Source organism: Sinocyclocheilus anshuiensis, unplaced genomic scaffold, assembly GCF_001515605.1.
Source record: "Sinocyclocheilus anshuiensis isolate Anshui unplaced genomic scaffold, SAMN03320099.WGS_v1.1 scaffold119, whole genome shotgun sequence".
Lineage (NCBI taxonomy): Eukaryota > Metazoa > Chordata > Actinopteri > Cypriniformes > Cyprinidae > Sinocyclocheilus > Sinocyclocheilus anshuiensis.
In genome coordinates this window covers 1,022,222-1,042,409 of record NW_015549581.1, presented here as the reverse complement: position 1 = coordinate 1,042,409, position 20,188 = coordinate 1,022,222, and the positions used below count along the sequence as shown (strand labels likewise).

The 20,188-nt window shown below is 39.0% G+C and overlaps 1 protein-coding gene across 1 annotated transcript in view; it reads left to right on the top strand.

Moving 5' to 3' along the window:
- The window catches only part of cubn (cubilin (intrinsic factor-cobalamin receptor)), a 43,461-nt gene that overhangs the window by 19,835 nt on the left and 3,438 nt on the right, over positions 1 to 20,188 (top strand). The window contains exons 30-66 of the mRNA XM_016445971.1: positions 574 to 741; positions 1,537 to 1,724; positions 3,396 to 3,555; positions 5,365 to 5,546; positions 7,013 to 7,187; positions 7,295 to 7,476; positions 7,613 to 7,769; positions 7,849 to 7,965; positions 8,080 to 8,193; positions 8,381 to 8,509; positions 8,601 to 8,733; positions 8,817 to 9,022; positions 9,260 to 9,441; positions 9,544 to 9,736; positions 9,840 to 10,037; positions 10,123 to 10,269; positions 10,356 to 10,546; positions 10,656 to 10,824; positions 10,926 to 11,100; positions 11,184 to 11,362; positions 11,445 to 11,654; positions 11,738 to 11,878; positions 12,049 to 12,230; positions 12,358 to 12,529; positions 12,619 to 12,816; positions 12,943 to 13,092; positions 13,182 to 13,303; positions 13,406 to 13,631; positions 13,741 to 13,928; positions 14,012 to 14,168; positions 14,259 to 14,408; positions 14,532 to 14,720; positions 15,409 to 15,538; positions 16,615 to 16,802; positions 18,751 to 19,100; positions 19,199 to 19,361; positions 19,442 to 19,650. Of these exons, the coding sequence (XP_016301457.1) occupies positions 574 to 741; positions 1,537 to 1,724; positions 3,396 to 3,555; positions 5,365 to 5,546; positions 7,013 to 7,187; positions 7,295 to 7,476; positions 7,613 to 7,769; positions 7,849 to 7,965; positions 8,080 to 8,193; positions 8,381 to 8,509; positions 8,601 to 8,733; positions 8,817 to 9,022; positions 9,260 to 9,441; positions 9,544 to 9,736; positions 9,840 to 10,037; positions 10,123 to 10,269; positions 10,356 to 10,546; positions 10,656 to 10,824; positions 10,926 to 11,100; positions 11,184 to 11,362; positions 11,445 to 11,654; positions 11,738 to 11,878; positions 12,049 to 12,230; positions 12,358 to 12,529; positions 12,619 to 12,816; positions 12,943 to 13,092; positions 13,182 to 13,303; positions 13,406 to 13,631; positions 13,741 to 13,928; positions 14,012 to 14,168; positions 14,259 to 14,408; positions 14,532 to 14,720; positions 15,409 to 15,538; positions 16,615 to 16,802; positions 18,751 to 19,100; positions 19,199 to 19,361; positions 19,442 to 19,650 (6,470 nt within the window). The remainder of the gene's footprint in view (positions 1 to 573; positions 742 to 1,536; positions 1,725 to 3,395; positions 3,556 to 5,364; positions 5,547 to 7,012; positions 7,188 to 7,294; positions 7,477 to 7,612; positions 7,770 to 7,848; positions 7,966 to 8,079; positions 8,194 to 8,380; positions 8,510 to 8,600; positions 8,734 to 8,816; positions 9,023 to 9,259; positions 9,442 to 9,543; positions 9,737 to 9,839; positions 10,038 to 10,122; positions 10,270 to 10,355; positions 10,547 to 10,655; positions 10,825 to 10,925; positions 11,101 to 11,183; positions 11,363 to 11,444; positions 11,655 to 11,737; positions 11,879 to 12,048; positions 12,231 to 12,357; positions 12,530 to 12,618; positions 12,817 to 12,942; positions 13,093 to 13,181; positions 13,304 to 13,405; positions 13,632 to 13,740; positions 13,929 to 14,011; positions 14,169 to 14,258; positions 14,409 to 14,531; positions 14,721 to 15,408; positions 15,539 to 16,614; positions 16,803 to 18,750; positions 19,101 to 19,198; positions 19,362 to 19,441; positions 19,651 to 20,188) is intronic.

The window sequence follows — 20,188 nt, the reverse complement described above, 5'->3', positions numbered from 1 at the left end:
GTACTGAAAAACAAGACAAAAATACTGAGTGAGACAACCATATTTGCAGTGTATTCCATGATATTTCAATGGTACTTAAAAAAAGAATACCATGGTATTACCATGGTGTATTCCCAAAAACATGGGAATAACATGGTACATTTTTTGTAAGTGAATAATTAAACATTACTGCAATGCTGTGGTTTTAAATCGTACGTTTTTGTATTTGGCAGTTGAGTTCACCCAGAGGACACTGACTTGTTTTGGCTCTCTGCTTTTTAGTCTTGTTTTAATTATGTTTGTGGAGGTGAAATGTCACAGTTTAGAGCTCAGTGCAGCACTATCTATCTTCTTTTGTGCATTCTCTCAGTCTTTTGCCTTTTCTTTGGCTGTCAGTGGCCACATGCCAGTGTGTTTCCCAGACTCTAAAACTTTACTGCAGGGTCAAATCCAGCTTTAGCCGTTATGGCAAGATGCCACCAGTTTTAATGTATTCCTGCCTTAAAATCGGTGTAAATATTCCCCAAAAGTTCTTGATGTTACATAATTCTTCCCAGCTCATGTTGTTAATCAAGACGGGCTTTTCTCCTGTAGTTTGCCAGGGTGTGCTGATCGCCAACCGGAGCCGGGGAAAGATTGAGAGCTTGAACTTCCCCAATGACTACCCATCTCGTGCCAACTGCAGCTGGACCATCCAGGCCTCCATGGGCAACACCATCAACTACACTTTTATAACCTTTGAGGTGGAGCACCACGTTGGATGTGCCTATGACTATGTGAAAGAAATACTATGGAAGTCAATGGGGACCATCAACAGTTTGATTACCAGCATTCTTCAAAATATCTTCTTTGTTCAGCATAAGAAAAAAATTTCATTTTTTTAAACATTTTTGGGTGAACTATCCCTTTAATGATCTTGTGTCATTTTGTATCTTGATTTATGAAAGTTATTTGAAAGATCTGAAAGTTATAAGAAAGAAATTTGTACTGAAAAACAAGACAAAAATACTGAGTGAGACAACCATATTTGCAGTGTATTCCATGATATTTCAATGGTACTTAAAAAAAGAATACCATGGTATTACCATGGTGTATTCCCAAAAACATGGGAATAACATGGTACTTTTTTTGTAAGTGAATAATTAAACATTACTGCAATGCTGTGGTTTTAAATCGTACGTTTTTGTATTTGGCAGTTGAGTTCACCCAGAGGACACTGACTTGTTTTGGCTCTCTGCTTTTTAGTCTTGTTTTAATTATGTTTGTGGAGGTGAAATGTCACAGTTTAGAGCTCAGTGCAGCACTATCTATCTTCTTTTGTGCATTCTCTCAGTCTTTTGCCTTTTCTTTGGCTGTCAGTGGCCACATGCCAGTGTGTTTCCCAGACTCTAAAACTTTACTGCAGGGTCAAATCCAGCTTTAGCCGTTATGGCAAGATGCCACCAGTTTTAATGTATTCCTGCCTTAAAATCGGTGTAAATATTCCCCAAAAGTTCTTGATGTTACATAATTCTTCCCAGCTCATGTTGTTAATCAAGACGGGCTTTTCTCCTGTAGTTTGCCAGGGTGTGCTGATCGCCAACCGGAGCCGGGGAAAGATTGAGAGCTTGAACTTCCCCAATGACTACCCATCTCGTGCCAACTGCAGCTGGACCATCCAGGCCTCCATGGGCAACACCATCAACTACACTTTTATAACCTTTGAGGTGGAGCACCACGTTGGATGTGCCTATGACTATGTGAAGGTCAGCACATGCTTTGTCAAGCCTCATCTTAAACTGTACCCAATTTTGCTGCTGAAAGTCTACATGAAATTAAAATGGACCATATCTGCTTTCTTAATAGACTTTCTGGTCATATTTTGCATGTCTCTGAAGTGTCTTTCCTTTAATGGTTGAGATCACAAAGGTCACACAGGATGTTAATATTAACTAAAAGCCAATTAGCCATTTAGGCATCGTTTTAGGCTACTTCCTGCCTGAAATCTTGAAAAGGTTAGAGAAATAACAATAGATGTGAATAAGAAAAGGATGCATTGAGATGCTCTTGATGGTGAACTTGACCTTTAGCTTTCAGTTCGGCTTTATTCTGATATGGAACGCCCACTATTCATGATCCAATCAGTTCCTGATGGATGGACTCAAGCCCCGCCCATTTTCTCATCAAATATGTTGTTTTGCTCAGAAATATGTCACGTTGAGAAGTTTAAATAGGTTGTGAACGTTGGTTTTTCTGACTCGAGGACCATCTACATGTCTTTTCAAGCTTGTATTATCTTATTATTTCTCCGTGAAGGGCTCAAGTCATTCAGTTACACTACAGTGATTTACTGGCAGAGTCTTTGAAATGTACAATGGGTACTTTGAGTTCCTCTCCGTTCACTCATCACCATGGCGATCCAAACAGTGATGACATCATTGGGGCCTTTTGTAGAGATGTTGAGTTTTTGTCTTTTCCCTCAGGCAGCCTTGAGAAAGGCTATGCTCTGTTTTCATAAACCTCATGCCATAGATAGGCATTCATCAGCTGGATAAATACATAGACAGTTGTGTTGGATATTTTGGACTCTGATGACCTTTTCCTTAAGGAATGTGAGATTTTGTGCACAAGCCAACAATATTACAGCACACTTTTGTTCCTAAGGCAGTAGAACAGATGGTCTGAATTACTGATGTGATGTCATTGGTTGTATTTCCTGTGAAAGGTCACTGATTCTTGAGACATACTGCAGGAGAAACAATATTTCGCACTTTAATCTGACTTCAGTTTTCAAATTCACTAAGTTTTCACCTTTTGTTTTATTTTCTTGTTATTTTGTTAAGGTTATGACATTACACAATCAGTCACTGCACTTAGCAATATGTGAATGGTTTTGATATGGTTTGACAGCTGTGTACATTTTCTCAACAAAATTTATTAATTTTACAATTTTAAGTAATTGTCCATTTTTGTGTCACAAACAATGTCAGAAATATAGTCTGGATTTTTGGATAATTTCCAAATTTAAACTAGGTCCTTCTTCAGAATTGGAAAATAAACTCAAAATTGTGAGAAAAAAAGTCAGATTTGTAGGATATAAACTCGTAATAAACTCGTAGTTGGTCGTAATGAGAAATAAAGTTGCAATTCTATGTAATAAAGTCAGAATTGTGAGATATAAAAAGTCACAATTACCTTTTTTATTTATTCCATGGTGAAAGCGGGCTTCCATAATATAGTTTTTACTGATTTTTATTTCAGTTTTAGTTATTTAGTGGTTCATGTTAAACTAAATGAAAATGTTCCCTTGGCAATTAGCTAAAATAAAGTCATGAAAGATCTATTATAGTATGTATTATATAACATGACAGAACTATCTTTTACTGTAAAGACCAGAAAGTATTGTATAATTAATCTCACTTTCTGTTCCTGTCTAGCTCTATGATGGTCCAAACGATCAGGCTACTCTGATTGGTACGTTCTGTGGGAACACGCCTCCTCCAGCCAGCACCACCACTGGTACCAGCCTCCACATTGTGTTCCGCTCCGACATGTCTGTCTCATACAGAGGCTTTCAGATGGACTGGTACCAGAATGGTAAGATCCAACAATACACAGCTGATCGTATGCTTTCCATGAATAAAGTACAAAAATAGAGCTTAAACTTCTTGGGACTTCATGGAAAGTTGGGTATTCATGGAAAGTACCACATTCATGGAAAGGTTTTTGAGGACCTGTGCCAGCCTCAAAGCATTGTGTGAAACATCTAAATGTGTATGACAGTGGAAAGACAGATGAGCTACTCAGAACAGAAGGAAATAACATATACAAAGCCACTGTTGGGCAGCCAGAAGTCAGTGACCTGTAGTCTCTAAATCTCTAAGAGAAATAGCAGTCCTAATGGGCAATGCAGTGACATCACTTAGGAAAGCTTCACTTTGATTGGCCAGCAGGGAAAGAGCTGATTACCAGTGATGACTGAATCTAGCAAAGAAAGAAAGGAAAGATTAAATGTAGCAACTGCTGTTGCTGTAGAATTTTGGGATTTGTAGTGGATTTTCTGCACATGTATTAGCTTATTTCCAGCAAAAATCTGTTCCAGAATGAATATGTGGAAAACAAGGCTACACGCTCCTCTAGAGAGAACAGACTAATAAAGCTCTGTCCTTGCTCTCTGTCTTAGGCGACACACCTGTTTAACTCTTACTATGTCACACCTAACATAAATGAACTGTTCACAGTAAAACAGAGAATCCATTTAATTTCATTACAGATATTAAATTTACTTGTATATCAAAGAAGAAACACCAAGACATAAATGTGTCAGATAGTGAGCCATCTATTAGTGTGATAACCCACACTAACTGATGTTTTGTGTGTATGTTTCTCTGTCCTTGTGCTTGTGAGACATCGAGTAACATTGCTGAAGGGTGTGGACTGTTATTTTTGCACAGAGAGCAGGATCACAGTAAGAGAGGGAGAGACGTACGCTCTGAACCTTTAATTATTCATGCACCTCTGTCTGTGATGATGTCATTTTTTGGAAGGAAATGGTCTTGGTTTCCATGGACACAATGTGTAGAGAATGAACACTGTAATGTTATTATGTAACATGCACAGCACTGTTTTGCAGCTGTAAAAACCTTGCTGAGGGAGAGAAAAATGACAAACAAAGAATAAAAACAATCGGAAAAGACACGAGGATGGAAGAGATAGAAATGTCCCTATAATAAGAGAAAGTTCAAACATGAAACTGTGGGATAAATAATGCAGGTGCTGGAGAAATTCCTCAATTCAACAAAGCATTTCATGGCTACAAGCCACTTGATCCATTTTAAAAATTAAAAAGTAGCTCCACCTTTCCTTTGTCCTCTCACAGACCTGTGGACGCTGTTGAGATTGATGTTATTGATTAAGACAGTGGGGGTGGAGAGAATGAATCCGTTCTGACCGATCTTTCGTGAATATCACATTACACTGACCGCATTTTAGTCTTGTTGCTACTGCCTTTCTTGCGGTGAGGGTCAATATGGCTTCATATTTCCTCTGATAAGCTTGACGTGAAGCATTTTTCCTGTCTGTACACTGTAATGCAACTATCTGTCCACTTCAGCATCCCTGACCACATTTACACAGACACACTTTACAGGAATTGACATTAAACAAGTTACAAAATATACGTAATGCCAAACCTACAAAATATAATGTAGTTATGCAAGATGATAATACCATGGTACTTTGATTAGTACCATGATACATGTCCAAAATGTGCTTTTTTTGTCGCCTTATATTCATACAAAATATTGTTACATTTGAATCAGAATTTCTGTTTTGAACTTTCATGTGGATCCCTGATTAAAAACAGGGGAAGAAAAAGTCAAAGTACCTCACTGTTACCCCCTGCAGGTTGTGGTGGGGAACTCTTCGGGCCCACTGGTGCTTTCACCAGCCCAGGCTATCCGGACAAATACCCAGCAAACCGTGAGTGCATCTGGCACATCCAAACAAGCCCTGGAAGTAGCATTTCCATCACCATCCTTGAGTTTGATGTGGAATATCATCCTGACTGCAACTATGACAAGCTGGAGGTATGAAAAAATGAATAAATAAAAACAGTAAGCAAAAAATATATGTATGCATTGAATACACTCTATTACATCTGCAACCTGAGCCTACTTCATGAGATAATGTATCCCACAATGCAGTGCACTCAACTACCCTCAATTCCCAGTGTGATGAAAGAACTGGAAACAATATTAAGCATGGTTTTTCCTAAATCTGTATACTGAGCTTATTGTTACATACTTCATGCTATTTTTTTTTATAGTATACAGTACATACTGCCCAGTTAGAAGTGTGCAAGTATTCCTCAAAATCTATTCTTAATTATTAACTTTAATAAGTGTTATGTGTTAGGTGTAAGCATTATGAGATCAAAATTCAAGTGTGTGTTTATATGGGTGTGTGCCTGCTCATGCCCCGTCGGCATCAGCTGGGCTCTGTGGGTGTTTGTTTTGTAGCGTAGACCTGTGGAATGCTGACCTCCACTGTAGCACTGAATGGAGCCAACAGGGCAGAAATTAACTGGAAATCAGAGCTTAGTGAGAGGGCTTAGAGATAGTCTCACATGCACACAAACACACACTTTCTGTTCCACACAGATGCCAGACCAAAACCAGATATTGTTTTAAAATGGCATTAATTTTAGTGGCCTATGGTTTACAGAGCTGGGTAGTAAGTAACTGATTACATGTAATCTGGATTACGTAATTAGATTCCAAAAATTAAGTAGCTGCAGTACTTGTAATTAGATTAGATTAGATTACATTTTTAAAATACTTGTAACCAGACTACAGTTACTTTTTTACTGATTACTTGTATTTTATTGATTACAGATTTAGAAATGATAAACGAGTTAGGTTAAAAGTAATCTAAAAGTAATCAAAAAGTAGTCTGATTATATTACCTAAAATGTGTAATGTAATGGATTAAGTTACTAACTACAATTTTTGTCATGTAATTTGGAATCAGTAACAGACTACAATTTGTAAGTAATCTACCCAGCACTGATGGCTTATTACATGCTATGCTTGCTTTCGCATCACTTACTGTAGAGTAAATAAGACAACAGAGACAAAATGAAATTTGCAATATTTGGACACATAAGAGATAAATGAAAAGAAAGGGTTATTCATCTTAAAGAGAGATAGCACAAGCACACTTTTTTTGCACAACATTTCACAATGTAAAACAGTTGATGTATGCTACTGTTCAAAATTTCAATCAAATTTGATATTTTCACACTTTCTGGTAGTCGAACTTGGTGGAAAATGTCGATTACTAATAGAATTACATTTATCTTTGGGACTAGTTGTTTAAAAGTCATGATATCAACAGTCAAGCTAAGTCTAAGAAAAGCGCTAGTATCATTTTGAAGCCACTTGGTTTGATTTTTTTTTTTTTACGTAATAGTGACTTTCATACATTTTGAAATGATCCTGGTCTTCAAAAAAGCTAGTCTGTAAGTATCGCCTCACCTTTGACCTTTATCCAGGTGTACGGAGGGCCTGACCTCTCCTCCCCACGATTGGCCCAGCTCTGCACCACACGCCCTCCCAATAACCCTCTGCAGGTGGCCAGCACAGGTAACACTGTCACCGTTCGATTCACATCTGATGCCGTCGTGAGTGGCAGAGGCTTCAACGCAACCTGGGTAGAAGTTCCTGGAGGTTAGTCAACTGTCAATTATGAAAATTCATCACTATGCCACTATATATGCCATTATTTTGGAGACTTTGCTAATGAGCTTCTTAAAATCTTTCCTTTGAAAATGCAGGATGTGGAGGGATCGTCACAGCCCCCAATGGAGAGATCCACTCTCCGCAGTATCCCAGCAACTATCCTGACAATGTGGACTGTTCCTGGGTCATCACAGTGGACGTAGGCCATCGAGTCTTCTTCAACTTCACTGATCTGGATCTCGAAAGTCACAGCTCATGCAGCTTTGATTACGTGGCTGTGAGTAGCTGACCTTTCTGTGTGCACATGATGAATTTAATGCTCACGGTGGCAACATTTGTGATTTCATGATATGATATTACAGACCAATGCATCACAGTTTAAACCAGTTTATGGACAAACTTCTACTCTCTAGATCCATGATGGTCACCATGAGTCTTCTCCACTCCTGGGTAAATTTTGTGGCGTCGCCAGGCCTTCTCCCATTACGTCCACAAGGAACGTCATCTATGTTCGCTTCAGGTCAGATCACAGTCAGAACCGTAAAGGCTTCAGTGCCCAGTTCTCAGAAGGTGAGTGCAGTCTTTGTTTTGTGAATTTGTCATGGTTTGTTTCATTGTTAAACCTAATTGATTACTCATTGATTTCCAGCATGTGGATCCACTATAGTAGCTGATGATGTGGGTGGTGAGATTGCATCTCCTCGTTATCCATATTCTTACCCACCCAATCAGAACTGTAGTTGGATCATACAGGCACAGGAGCCATGTAAGTCCACTGGTCATACTTGGCATCCATAATCTCAAAGTCAAAACCAATGCTTTTTGTACTTTAAACTACTTGCCTTATTCTCTGATCTCTACTATCTTATATTTCTTTCAGTCAATCATGTGACTTTGTCCTTCACTGACTTTGAGGTTGAGATGGTGAATAGTAACTGCTCTCATGATAGTGTGGAGGTCCTGGATGGAGACAATTACCAAGCCCCATCTGTTGGTAAAGATAAAATCTCTTCCTTGAGGAAACGTCAAAGACATACTCTGATTACAATAGGATATCACCTATATATGTGTGTATACATCAGGCATTAGATCTAGGTTTTGGCACTTTATCACATTTTGTTTGGTTTTTCAGAAAATACTGATGCAGTTATGGTTAGTAATAACTAGTAACCTTTTTCCAGGTCGTTACTGTGGGAATGAGTTGCCACACCCAGTCACTTCATTCAGCAATGCCCTGGTGGTAAACTTCATCTCAGATGCTTCAGTAGGGAGGAAAGGTTTTAGGGCAACCTACATGGCCTCAACCTCAGGTTAGATTTTAGTATTTATTTCAAAATACATATGAATTTTCCACCCAAGTTAGGTTGCAGTATAACACTATTTAGTTACCTGTTTTTCCAGGCTGTGGGGGACATCTGTATATGGAGTCAGGTGCTTTTAACAGTCCGAACTATCCTGATGTATACCCACCTAATGTGGAGTGTGTATGGACCATCACCAGTTCCCCTGGGAACCGTCTACAACTGTCCTTCATGTAAGCAAATCAGGATGTTACATTAATCTCACAAATGTAGTGGATTCATCAAAACCAACAATGCTGTACTTTTTGTGATGCAGAATGTTTCAGTTGCAACAAAGTTTAGACTGCAGTAGTGACTACCTAGAGGTTCGTGAAGGACATTCCACTGGTACTCTGGTTGGTCGTTTCTGTGGTGATTCCCTTCCTTCCAACTACACCTCTATAATGGGCCACATTCTTTGGATCAAGTTTGTCTCTGACTCCTCAGTCAGTGGAGCTGGATTTAGAGCAGTATTCTCCCACTGTAAGTCAGAGCGATAGATTACCGTTTTCTTTTTTATGTGGACCCTACTGAAAAGACCAACTAAGACTAGCCTGTATTTCCATTCTATTCCTGAGTGGTTATGTTGGTTAATGCTGGTTTCCTGGGTCTGAATAGTCATTTTGTTCACCAAAAACCTTGGAAGTCTTGCTGGTTAAAATCTCCTGAAGTTAGAAAATCTTACATGGGAATATCTTTACTATTTTTCTGCATCTTCAGTGTATGGAAATGACATCACGGGCAGCTCGGGACAGATAGCCTCCCCGCTTTACCCACGCACCTACCCAAACAATGCAGACTACCGCTGGACCGTCACAGTGGACTCAGATTCCCACATCCAGATTCAATTCCTGGACATCGACATAGAGGACCTATTCAATTGTTATTATGACAAGCTCAAGGTCTGCACTCTTGTTTAAAATGCCATAATGGTTTAACAGAAAATAAGTGTATGCAGGCATATGATGTAGATGAGGTTGAAGATCAATGCTTCCCTTCTCTAGATATATGATGGTCCCAGCACCAGTGCTTTACTTATGGGTGAGTTCTGCGGCCTGACTCTGCCCAACCCAGTAAGAAGTTCAGGCAGCACTATAACGCTTGAATTTAAATCTGACAATGTGATTGGAGGAAAAGGCTTCCTGGTTGAGTGGACTGCTGTTCAGGGCTCCGGTCCTTTGCCAACTATACAGCCAGGTTAGTTCCCTAAGAAATCTGCCTCTCAGATCTTGCTCAAAATCGAAAAACATTGCGGCTTGGTCTCATTTCACAATCGCTTGCTATTTTTTTGTCTTTTCAGGAGCATGTGGAGGAACATTGATGACAGGAGACAATCCCCAGTTCTTATTCTCTCCTGGTTGGCCCGAGCTGTATCAGCATAATCTTGACTGTTCATGGGTGATCCGGTCTCCAAATTCTATCGTTGAGTTTAATCTGCTTTCTCTGGACATGGAAGATGAGGTTTCGTGTCTCCATGACAGTCTATCCATCAGGGATGGTAGGTTTTGTCATATGAAGTGACTTGATCCCAACTCAAAACTGACTTTCATGACTTAATATAAGGTATGTTTTTTTTTTTTAAGGTGACACCAACTTGTCTCCACTGATTGCAAAGGTTTGTGGGCGGGAGCTGCCTGGCTCTCTGCACTCTAATGGTGATGCCATGTTCCTTCGATTCACCTCTGATGGCAGCATTAATGGCAGGGGCTTTAATGCCACCTTTTCCAGAGGTGAACAACAAGTCCATGAGTCAAATTCTTGTCATGATGATGTTGTGAACTAAGTTTGAGCTATTTTTTTTTGTCTTCTCCATCAGGTTGTGGTGGGTTCCTCCATACAGACAGAGGGGTCCTAAGTTCTCCTCAATATCCACAGAACTACAAGCCCAACATGAATTGCAACTGGCAAGTAATGGTCACCTCAGGGTTTAGAGTGTCCGTAACCTTCCAAAGTCCTTTCCAGATACAGGGTTATGGCGATCACTGCAGCTCAGGTGACTACTTGGAGGTGAGTGACTATAGAAAAAGTTGTTTCCAAAACAGAGCCTGTACATCATGCAAATTGTCCTTTAGCGTATGAAGGAAAAGACCATCATAGTTTGATTATTTTGTTTTAGTTACGTAACGGACCTGATGGCAACTCACCGACTCTATCAGGACGTCTCTGTGGGTCCAGTGTTCCATCCACATTTCAAACCACAGACAATAGCCTCTATGCCCACTTTGTCTCTGATGGCTCTAATGAGGCGAGTGGCTTCAAATTGGTATTTGAGGCCCACAGTTCAGGTGAATACTTCTAGCTAATATTCCAGAAATTTTAGATTAATTTGATTATTAAAAAAAACAAATATAAAATAATAAGAGGAAATCTCTGTGCTTGTCTCCAGCTTGTGGTGGTCTCATTGAGCTTAATGATGGAGATCCACCAGGATACATCACGTCTCCTAATTATCCATCAAACTACCCCCAAAATATTGACTGTGTATGGATAATCACTGTACCCAATGGAGAGGCTGTACAGCTTGACTTTGAGGATGAGTTCTACATTGAGGCTCATACTGGGTATATTTAAAATAATCAAATTGCTTATTTTTGGTACATGTAACCATTTGACCATTAAATGTAATCACAATCTTCTGTCCTAGATGTATGTATGATTACCTTGAGATCCGTGATGGTCCCATATCAGATGCTGCTTTGATGGGCAGACTTTGTGGCAACACCCGCCCATCCACACAGCATTCATCCGGCACCACCATGTATATACGATTCAGAACTGATGGCAGCATCACACATATTGGTTTCAAAGCCAAGTACTCCATTGGTAATCCATTTCGAATCCCCATGACATTCCAACCATCTATGGTTGATCTCAATGGTTTAAAGAGTATCCTTTCCCTTCTTAGCTACATGTGGAGGTACCTACATTGGTCAGAGTGGTATCATCAGAAGCCCCGGTTATCCAGACTCAAATTATCCAGACAACTCTAACTGTGAATGGTACTTGGAAGGTCCCACTGGACACTATCTGACCTTCACCTACACTGCCCTTGACCTGCAGAGCTCCTCCAATTGTAACAATGACTATGTGGAGATACGTGAATACAATGCTTCAGGTTTGGGTCCTCCTTACACAAAAGAGAGTTGAGAGTCTTTCTGAATGTTAAGGATAGTAAGCTAGCCTTTTCTTACTTACCAGGTCGCCTGCTGGGGAAACACTGTGGAAACAGCGTTCCAACCCCCCTGGACACTGGAGACAGTTTTGCCTATGTAAAGTTTGTCAGTGATGGCAGCGGGAATGCTGCAGGGTTTAGTTTATTGTTTGAAGCCAGCGTCGAAGGCAAGTGTCTTTACGGTGTTCAGTTAGGGTCATATAGTCCTGTGCAAAAAGCTCATGACTAGTTATTTTGGATAATACATTTGCTACATGATTACTTACATAGTTATGCTGTTGGTTATGAAGCAGTTCCTTGGGTAACTGGTGATAAGATGATATTGTTGCTCTTACAGAATGTGGAGGGGATCTGAACGCACCATTTGGAACCATATCATCTCCCAACTACCCCAATCTTTACCCTCACAGCCGAGTATGCCGCTGGAGAATCACTGTTCCTCCCGGTCGTAGGGTCACTCTTACGATCAATGACCTGAGGCTGGAGGAGCATGGCACCTGTATGTTTGACTATGTGGAGGTAAGGTCATGTGTATGTTTTAGAGATATCAAAAAGTTGGGCATTTAAACTATGTATTGCTTTCTCTGAATATTGTTCAATTCAGTGCTTTATCACTGGTTTGCTGTTTTGACTCTTGGGTTGGTAGGTTATCAATGGTCTGACACCCAGTGCCCCACATTTGGGTCGGTTATGTGGGACAGTCCCTGCTGGTACCCAGTTGAAATCTTCTGGGAATACTATGCTTGTAATTTTCAGCACTGATTCATCTGTGTCTAATGGTGGATTCACGGCAGATTACTCTTCAGAAGAGGCAGCAGGTGAGATAGAAGACCTCTGAGTTTAGTGTATACTTTTTTGCTTATTTTTGTCTCCTGATTTGATTGGTGAATCTTTGTCCTTTTGGTAGTGTGTGGTGGAATACTCAGTCAACCTGGAAACTTCACCTCGCCTGACTTTGGCAATGGAAACTACAGCAACAACCTGAACTGTGAATGGCTGATTCAGAACCCACATCATATGAATTCTTCCATTGTGGTTATAATAGATGAGCTCCATCTAGAGCATCACCAAACCTGCGAGTGGGACTACTTGGAGTTCAGACTGGGTAAGAGTTTCCAAATGCAGAAAGAGAGACATAACACTACGTACACCATCCAGTGTACCATTTACTTTAAAGCTGTTGCTGATAAGCAAACAATTATGGCATGTTTTATCTGTTCCTCGTATTCAGGAGATATGAATGGAGAGCTTTTGGCTCGTTTATGTGGTCAATCCCCTCCTACGATCCCCATAGTAGTGTCCACCCCTGAACTCTGGGTTCACTTCCTGTCCGATGAGGCTGTGGGTGATCTGGGCTTCAAAGCCACGTATTACTTTTCAGGTACCATTGTTCAACTGGTTCCACTTAAACAGATGGATCTCTGCTCTTTAAAATTCTGCATGAGCTCAACTGACTATGATTTTCCACAGAATGTGGAGGGTCACAAAGTGGAGAGGGAGGTGCCATCTCTAGCCCTGGATATCCCAATAACTACCCCAGCCCGAGCCGCTGTACTTGGTTTCTCGAAGCTCCGGTGGGCCACACTATCATTGTAAGTCAAGACTGCTTCTTGGGTCAGTTGTTTTTTACTGTTTTCTTTCAACCTTAACAGTGAAGTTCATCATTAACGTCACTTAATTTCCATATATTCTAGCTCACTTTTACATACTTTGAAGTGGAGGAACACAGCCAGTGCACCTGGGATTCAGTGACTATCTTCAATGGAGCCTCACCAGGATCCCCAGTTATTGGTCAATACTGTGGCCACAACTCTCCAGGAACTATCCAATCAGGCTCCAACAAATTAGTTGTGTTGTTCCTTGCTGATCATACAGTGTCCAGAGGAGGATTTACTGCCACCTGGTCAACGGACTCATCAGGTATATATATATATATATATATATATATATATAAAGATCCTGTCTAATTTCTGTAGGCGTTTTACATATTAAATTACTTTTTTTCCTCAAATTTCTTTCTCTTCTTCAGGATGTGGAGGAATTATCCATGCTGATACAGGCACCATCAAATCTCCCAATTATCCTCAGAATTTCCCAGCCAATACTGAATGTTCCTGGACCATCATCGCCCATGATGGAAACCATCTAGAGATGGGCTTTGCCAGTGACTTCCAGATCCCAGACTCAAGTGGACAGTGTCAAAACAGTTACATCAAGGTAAACAGATGACCATTCCCTGATGTTGCATTTTTGGTATCTGGTGATTGATTTTTCATATTCTGTCTATATTTATCTGACAGGTGTGGTCTGACAATGTACAGAATGATGAGAATCTCTTGGCCACTGGTTGTGGCACTACAGCCCCTGCTGCAGTCATTGCACCCCGAAATGTTATTACGGCTCGTTTCCAGTCCTCAGATACACCTGGCAAAGGCTTCTCTGCTGCATTCTACACTAGTATGTATCATATGTATAGTATGTAACAGGTTTCAGTCCCTGTCAAATAATTCAAATAATGTAATGTCTCTATTTCATATCATCTTTTAGGTTGTGGGGCCAATTTCACAGCCTCAACTGGCCGTGTCGTATCTCCAAACTACCCAGACCACTACCCGGGAGGCTCCAACTGTAATTACATTATTGATGCTGGAGATCAGACCGTGATTGTGCTTACTTTTAAAAGTTTCCAGTTAGAGGGTATGCCTCCTCCTCAAAAATCACTAATTGTTTCATACATCTTGATATAAGAAATCTAAAAATAACTCAAAGGATAACAGCAGTTCTGTAAAGTGAAAAATCATGCATTTCCATCTCCTCTAGCACACTCCACATGTGTCTATGATGGTGTAAAGATCTATAGTGGCATCACCACCAGTGGTGTTCCCTTGGCTACTCTTTGTGGAAATACCATCCCAGGCATCTTCACCACATTTGGACCAATGCTCATCAACTTCTACTCTGATTCTATCATCCATGACAATGGCTTCCTGGCAGAATACAGAACCATACGTAAGCCTCAACCACAAAACAAACTACATTTAATGCAATACTTTTTGGTTCTCTGTATACTATACTATGTGCTGATAAAGGATGTGGCTTAGATGGAGGTGTGTAGGGGGTGTGGCTTCAGTGTAAGTGTGTGCTAGAGTAAGTGTGGGCTGTTTATCATCTGATTCACTGAGCCCAGAAATATGGAATGAGCAGAATCACTGGAATGAGAGGACGCTGCACTTTTCAAACAATATGAGGGGATTTGGGAGAATATGCAAATATGCAAGAGAATTCCATTTGCAACAGATTCCACTGTTACTTCCACAAACAAACTCATTCACTGTAAATGGTGCACAATAGAAATGCACAGTCAAGTACTCTTTGACTTGGTGCTCTATGGGAAGACAGCCCAAATTTCTCAAAGAATAGCTGTCAGCCTCAAGCACATGAACAAAACATTTAAATACATTTAGGGCTGTTCCTATAAATTTCATCCCTACATGTTGGTTTATATGATTACTGTGTATATGTTACTGTACATCTGTACAGGTGCATCTCAATAAATTAGAATGTCGTGGAAAAGTTCATTTATTTCAGTAATTCAACTCTTGAGTTGAATTACTGAAATAAATGAACTTTTCCACGACATTCTAATTTATTGAGATGCACCTGTATATCGATATGTGTGTTCATGTGTTTTTAACAGCATGCGGTGGTGTGTTTAATGGTACTTCTCGGACAATCAGCAGTCCATCTCATTCTATCACCAACTACCATCACAACATCAACTGCACATACTACATATATGTTCGTGACAACCGTGTCATTAATCTCAAGTGAGTTTGATCCAATTTAAGTGATTTGAAGAAGTCATATCATTAGGAATCGTTTTATTTAGGTTTTGAAAACATATTGTCATAGACACAAAAACATTTTGTAAGTTTCAGAACTCAAAACTTGGTCCCAATTCACAAATTTACAATTCACATTCTAAGGATCAAAAATGGTCATTAAAACTTTTAAGGGATAGTTCATCCAAAAATGAAAATTCTGTCAATAATTACCCACCATCATGTCTTTCCAAACCCGTAAGACCTTCATTCATCTTCAGAACACAAATTAAGATGTTTGTGGTGAAATCCGAGAGCTCTGACCCTGCATAGACAGCAACGTAACTACCAAGTTCAAGGCCCAGAAAGGTAGTAAGGACATCGTTAAAATAGTCAATGTGAAATCAGTGGTTCTACCGTAATTTTATGAAGCTATGAGAGTACTTTTTGTGCTGTCTATGTAGGGTGAGCTCTCGGATTTCATTAAAAATATCTTAATTTGTGTTCTAAAGATGAACGAAGGTCTTAAGGGTTTGGAACAACATGAGGGTGAGTAATTAATGACAGAATTTTCATTTTTGGATCAACTATCCCTTTAATAAATGCCGATACATAATCAAGGAAATGTCTTAGGGCAAGTTTTGACATTATAAAACCATATAAAATCGATTGCTAAGTCTCATGTTCTACAGATTTTTAACTTTCGTACCTACCATTTCTTTACGGACCCTCGTCCTCAACCACATTCTCTTTGGTCTACACAGATCCAAATTAGAACAACAATAAAAGTAGAAATCCTTACAGCTTGAATCCTGCTAGGAATCCATCATGCCCGCTATGTTCCACCAGAGAGAAAAGCATTCTGGTATTGATCATCTGTCTTTTTCTTTGTTCAGTAAACCCCACTGAGATCTTGTATTGATGCCAGACAGGAAACCCTTTCCCCCATAATTTGTCCCTAGAGGCTTTCTTTCAGGGAAACCCCCCTCTCCCATTAGTGGTATCACTTTCTGAGAAACTAGATTGTTCTGCAATATTTCCATAGTAATCATCAACGGTATGTATTTTTTCCTGTCCGATAGGTTCAACTCTTTCAGTCTGGAAGCCTCCTCGACCTGCCGCTATGACTATGTGGCGGTGTATGATGGAGAGAACACTCTGGCCCCACTAGTGGGGAAGTTCTGTGGACGTGAACTACCGCCCAACCTCAGATCTTCATCCAAGCACCTGTTTCTCGAGTTTGTTACAGACTCATCGGTTGCGGCAGAGGGTTGGAGAGCAACCTACAGTGAGACTTTAGGTAGTGTTTCTCCATCTCATACATCAGCAATGAGCCTCCTTGCAGCCTCCTTATTGGTCTGTTTGGTTCCATGAAGAAACTTTGACATTTATGGAACCTTTCCATTCCACAAAAGGTTCTTCACAGTGGAAAAATGGTTCTTTAAATTTTTGAAGAATTTGAATTTTAAATGGTTCCTTTAAGAACTGTTCACCGAAAGGTTCTGTGGGGAACCAAAAATGATTCTTCTCCCTTTTTTTCATCATCTGATTCAAAAGACTGTAACTGACATGTTGCTCACAGATCAAGATGTGTGATACTTTGACCTTGTTCCTTTATGGTTCTCATTTTGGAATAGTGTGAACAATGGGTGGAGGATTTCATAGTGAATCACAAAGACAAAGATCTCATTGAGGACTGAACAAAGTGTTCAGGGGTCATAAACAGTGTTCTTTGTAACAGCTTTGTGCTTTAAAGCGTCTGATGCACCAGTCACTTCAGGATGACCAGGCTCTTTAAGATCTGAGTTGTAAACACTTTTGTAGCTCGTCTCTGGGGGGTGTTGAGTGAACCGCCCCATCCTACAAGCGCCACTGTTGTTCTTTGAGAACAGCACAACTCATTCAGACCACAAGAGTGACCCTGACCGAAAACAAGACATAAGTCTTTATTGGCCAGTGCTGTCGAAGAGCCACTAAAGTGCTCCTAATTCTTTTGTAGTGTCCTACAATTTATATGCAAATAAACGCGGTATTTCTAGTTATATACATTTAATTCATTTATTGAATGAAATTTAACATTACATTATTTAATTTACTTTCCATTAATTGATTTTTATTTAAAAACTATATTATATTAACTTTATTTTAAGTGTACTTTTATGAACTAATATAATATTAACTTACAAATAATAAATATAATAAAAATATGTTTTACTTATAATTTTATTTACTTTTATAAATGTTATATAATAATATAATAATTACAAATATTTATATATTATAATATTAACTTCATACAATATTGACTTGCATGTTAGTTTTTAGTTTTAATACATTTTTACTTTTAGTCAGAGATACACACACACACACACACATATATATATATATATAGATATATACATTTAATTCATTCATTGAATGAAATTTGACATTACATTATAATTAAATTTTTATTAAAAAACTATATATTAACTGTATTTATTCATTTTAAGTGTAATCTTAATTGTATTACCTTTATAATATTAACTTCAATTTATATGGAGAGGAGAGAGAGGAGGAGGTTATGAATGATGGGGAGGCAGAGGAGAGACAGGAAAGAAACAGGCAGGGGTGTCATGCACCAATTTGTTTTGAAGGAAGACCAGTGGCAGTTCTGACACCCTTGGACTGGCAAAATTGAATATGTAGCCTATGTATATGTTTTTATATAGATTAGGCTCAGTAAGATTACTTTGATTCAGCAAGGATGCATTAAATTGATCAAAGGTGACAGAAAAGACATTTAGAATGTTACTTTTATTTCAAATAAATTATGTTCTTTTGAACTTTCTATTTATCAAAGAATCCTGGAAAACGCATTATGGTTTCCTTGCACAGCGTTTCCAAATTGATAATACTAAGAATTGTTTTTTGAGCAGCAAAACAGCATATAATGAGATATATATATATATATATATATATATATATATATATTATTGTAATATTAACATCATATAATATTAACTTAAATGTTAGTTTTTAGTTTTAGCTTAGCTTTACTTTTAGTCAGAGACATGGTATCATGCAGAAGGACGTTCTTATTCAAAGAATATTTGTTTGAACAAAAATGTGTACGCCTTGAGAACAAGATGAGTACATTTAATCTGCTTTTTTATTATTTGAAATAAATTTGGTAATAGTTCATTTGGACAACTTTTACATTAGGATTTGAATCTAAGACAAAAAGACAAAAACTCACATTTTGTCACTTTTGTGGACTGTACTGCCTCTAGCAGGTGGTTTCTTGAAAGCACATCCTACAGTTGTTGTAAATCTCTCTCACTCTCTCTTTCTATCTCCTCATCCATGGTTTGCTCCAGGTCCTCAGCAGGGCTGTGGTGGTTACTTGTCTTCTTCCTCTACCGGAACGTTTGGTTCTCCTGATATTGACATGAATGGTCAGTACGAGCCACGTATGGACTGTATGTGGACCATTGCAGTGGAGGTCAATAAAGGCATTAACCTCACATTCACATCCTTTGAGCTCGAAGACTCCACTGGAACCCTCTGCAGATATGATTATGTCAAGGTAAAAGCTGTCACATATAATATAACAAATTAAAATGCAGCATCATTTCCAACACAGAACACTCTATATCTTTATACTTACATCTTACCCATCTCCAGATCTATGATGGTGACAGTGCTAGTTATCCATTGGTTGGCACATTCTGTGGAGATGTAGTACCTGCCCCCTTCGTCTCGGCCAGTAACTTCCTGACTGTGCACTTCATCTCGGACGGCACTGTTCAACGCCGTGGCTTCATTGCCACCTATAGCACAGTGGACAGTAAGATTAAACTTTATGTCCTGATGCTTTTATCACTGCAGGTTTGAATCACTCATGAAAAATGCTTTTCCATACTTTAGGTCTTTGTGGTGGAGCATTCAATGCCACAGCATCATCTCAGACCATCACATCCCCATATTACCCCAACGCCTACCCGCCGTTCGCCTCTTGCCGCTGGGTGCTGGATGCTCCTTCTCAGGAGGTGGTGAAAGTGTCTGTTCAGCAGTTTCATCTGGACTCCAGCCAGAGCTGCACCAGCAACTTCCTGGAGTTTAAAGACTTCCCTGTGGTGAGACTCAATCAATCGCCCGACCACAGCTTCACCAAATAACTCAAACAATATAGAATCTCTCAGGTCACAATGGCTGATCATTTTGGTAGGCTAGTCTGCTTTTTTTTAAATCTATTTACAATGAGACAATGATCTAGTCCAGCAAAATGAGAGCTTTTTGAAGACACTTTGCCAAATGGATAAATTTGAAAATGCTAAGTGGATAAATTTGAAAATGTGGATACATTTGGAGAGCGTATTTAGACGAAAACACAGTTTTCAAATCTATCCAATTTAATAGTGGACATAGTTTTTAATGTTATTTTTTATTTTACATGTAATATTTATTTAAATGTAATTTATTTATTTATTTAATTTTTTTGTGCTTTTGTCATTTTTATTATTATTATTATTATTTTTTTTTTTCATTTCAGTTTTAGTTTTTGTTCAATTATAGTTTTTCATTTCTTTTCAGTTAGTAATTTCAAGGCTTCAGCTTAAACATATAATATTTGTATTTTATTTAATTTCATCTTTATTTTAATTAACAAAATGT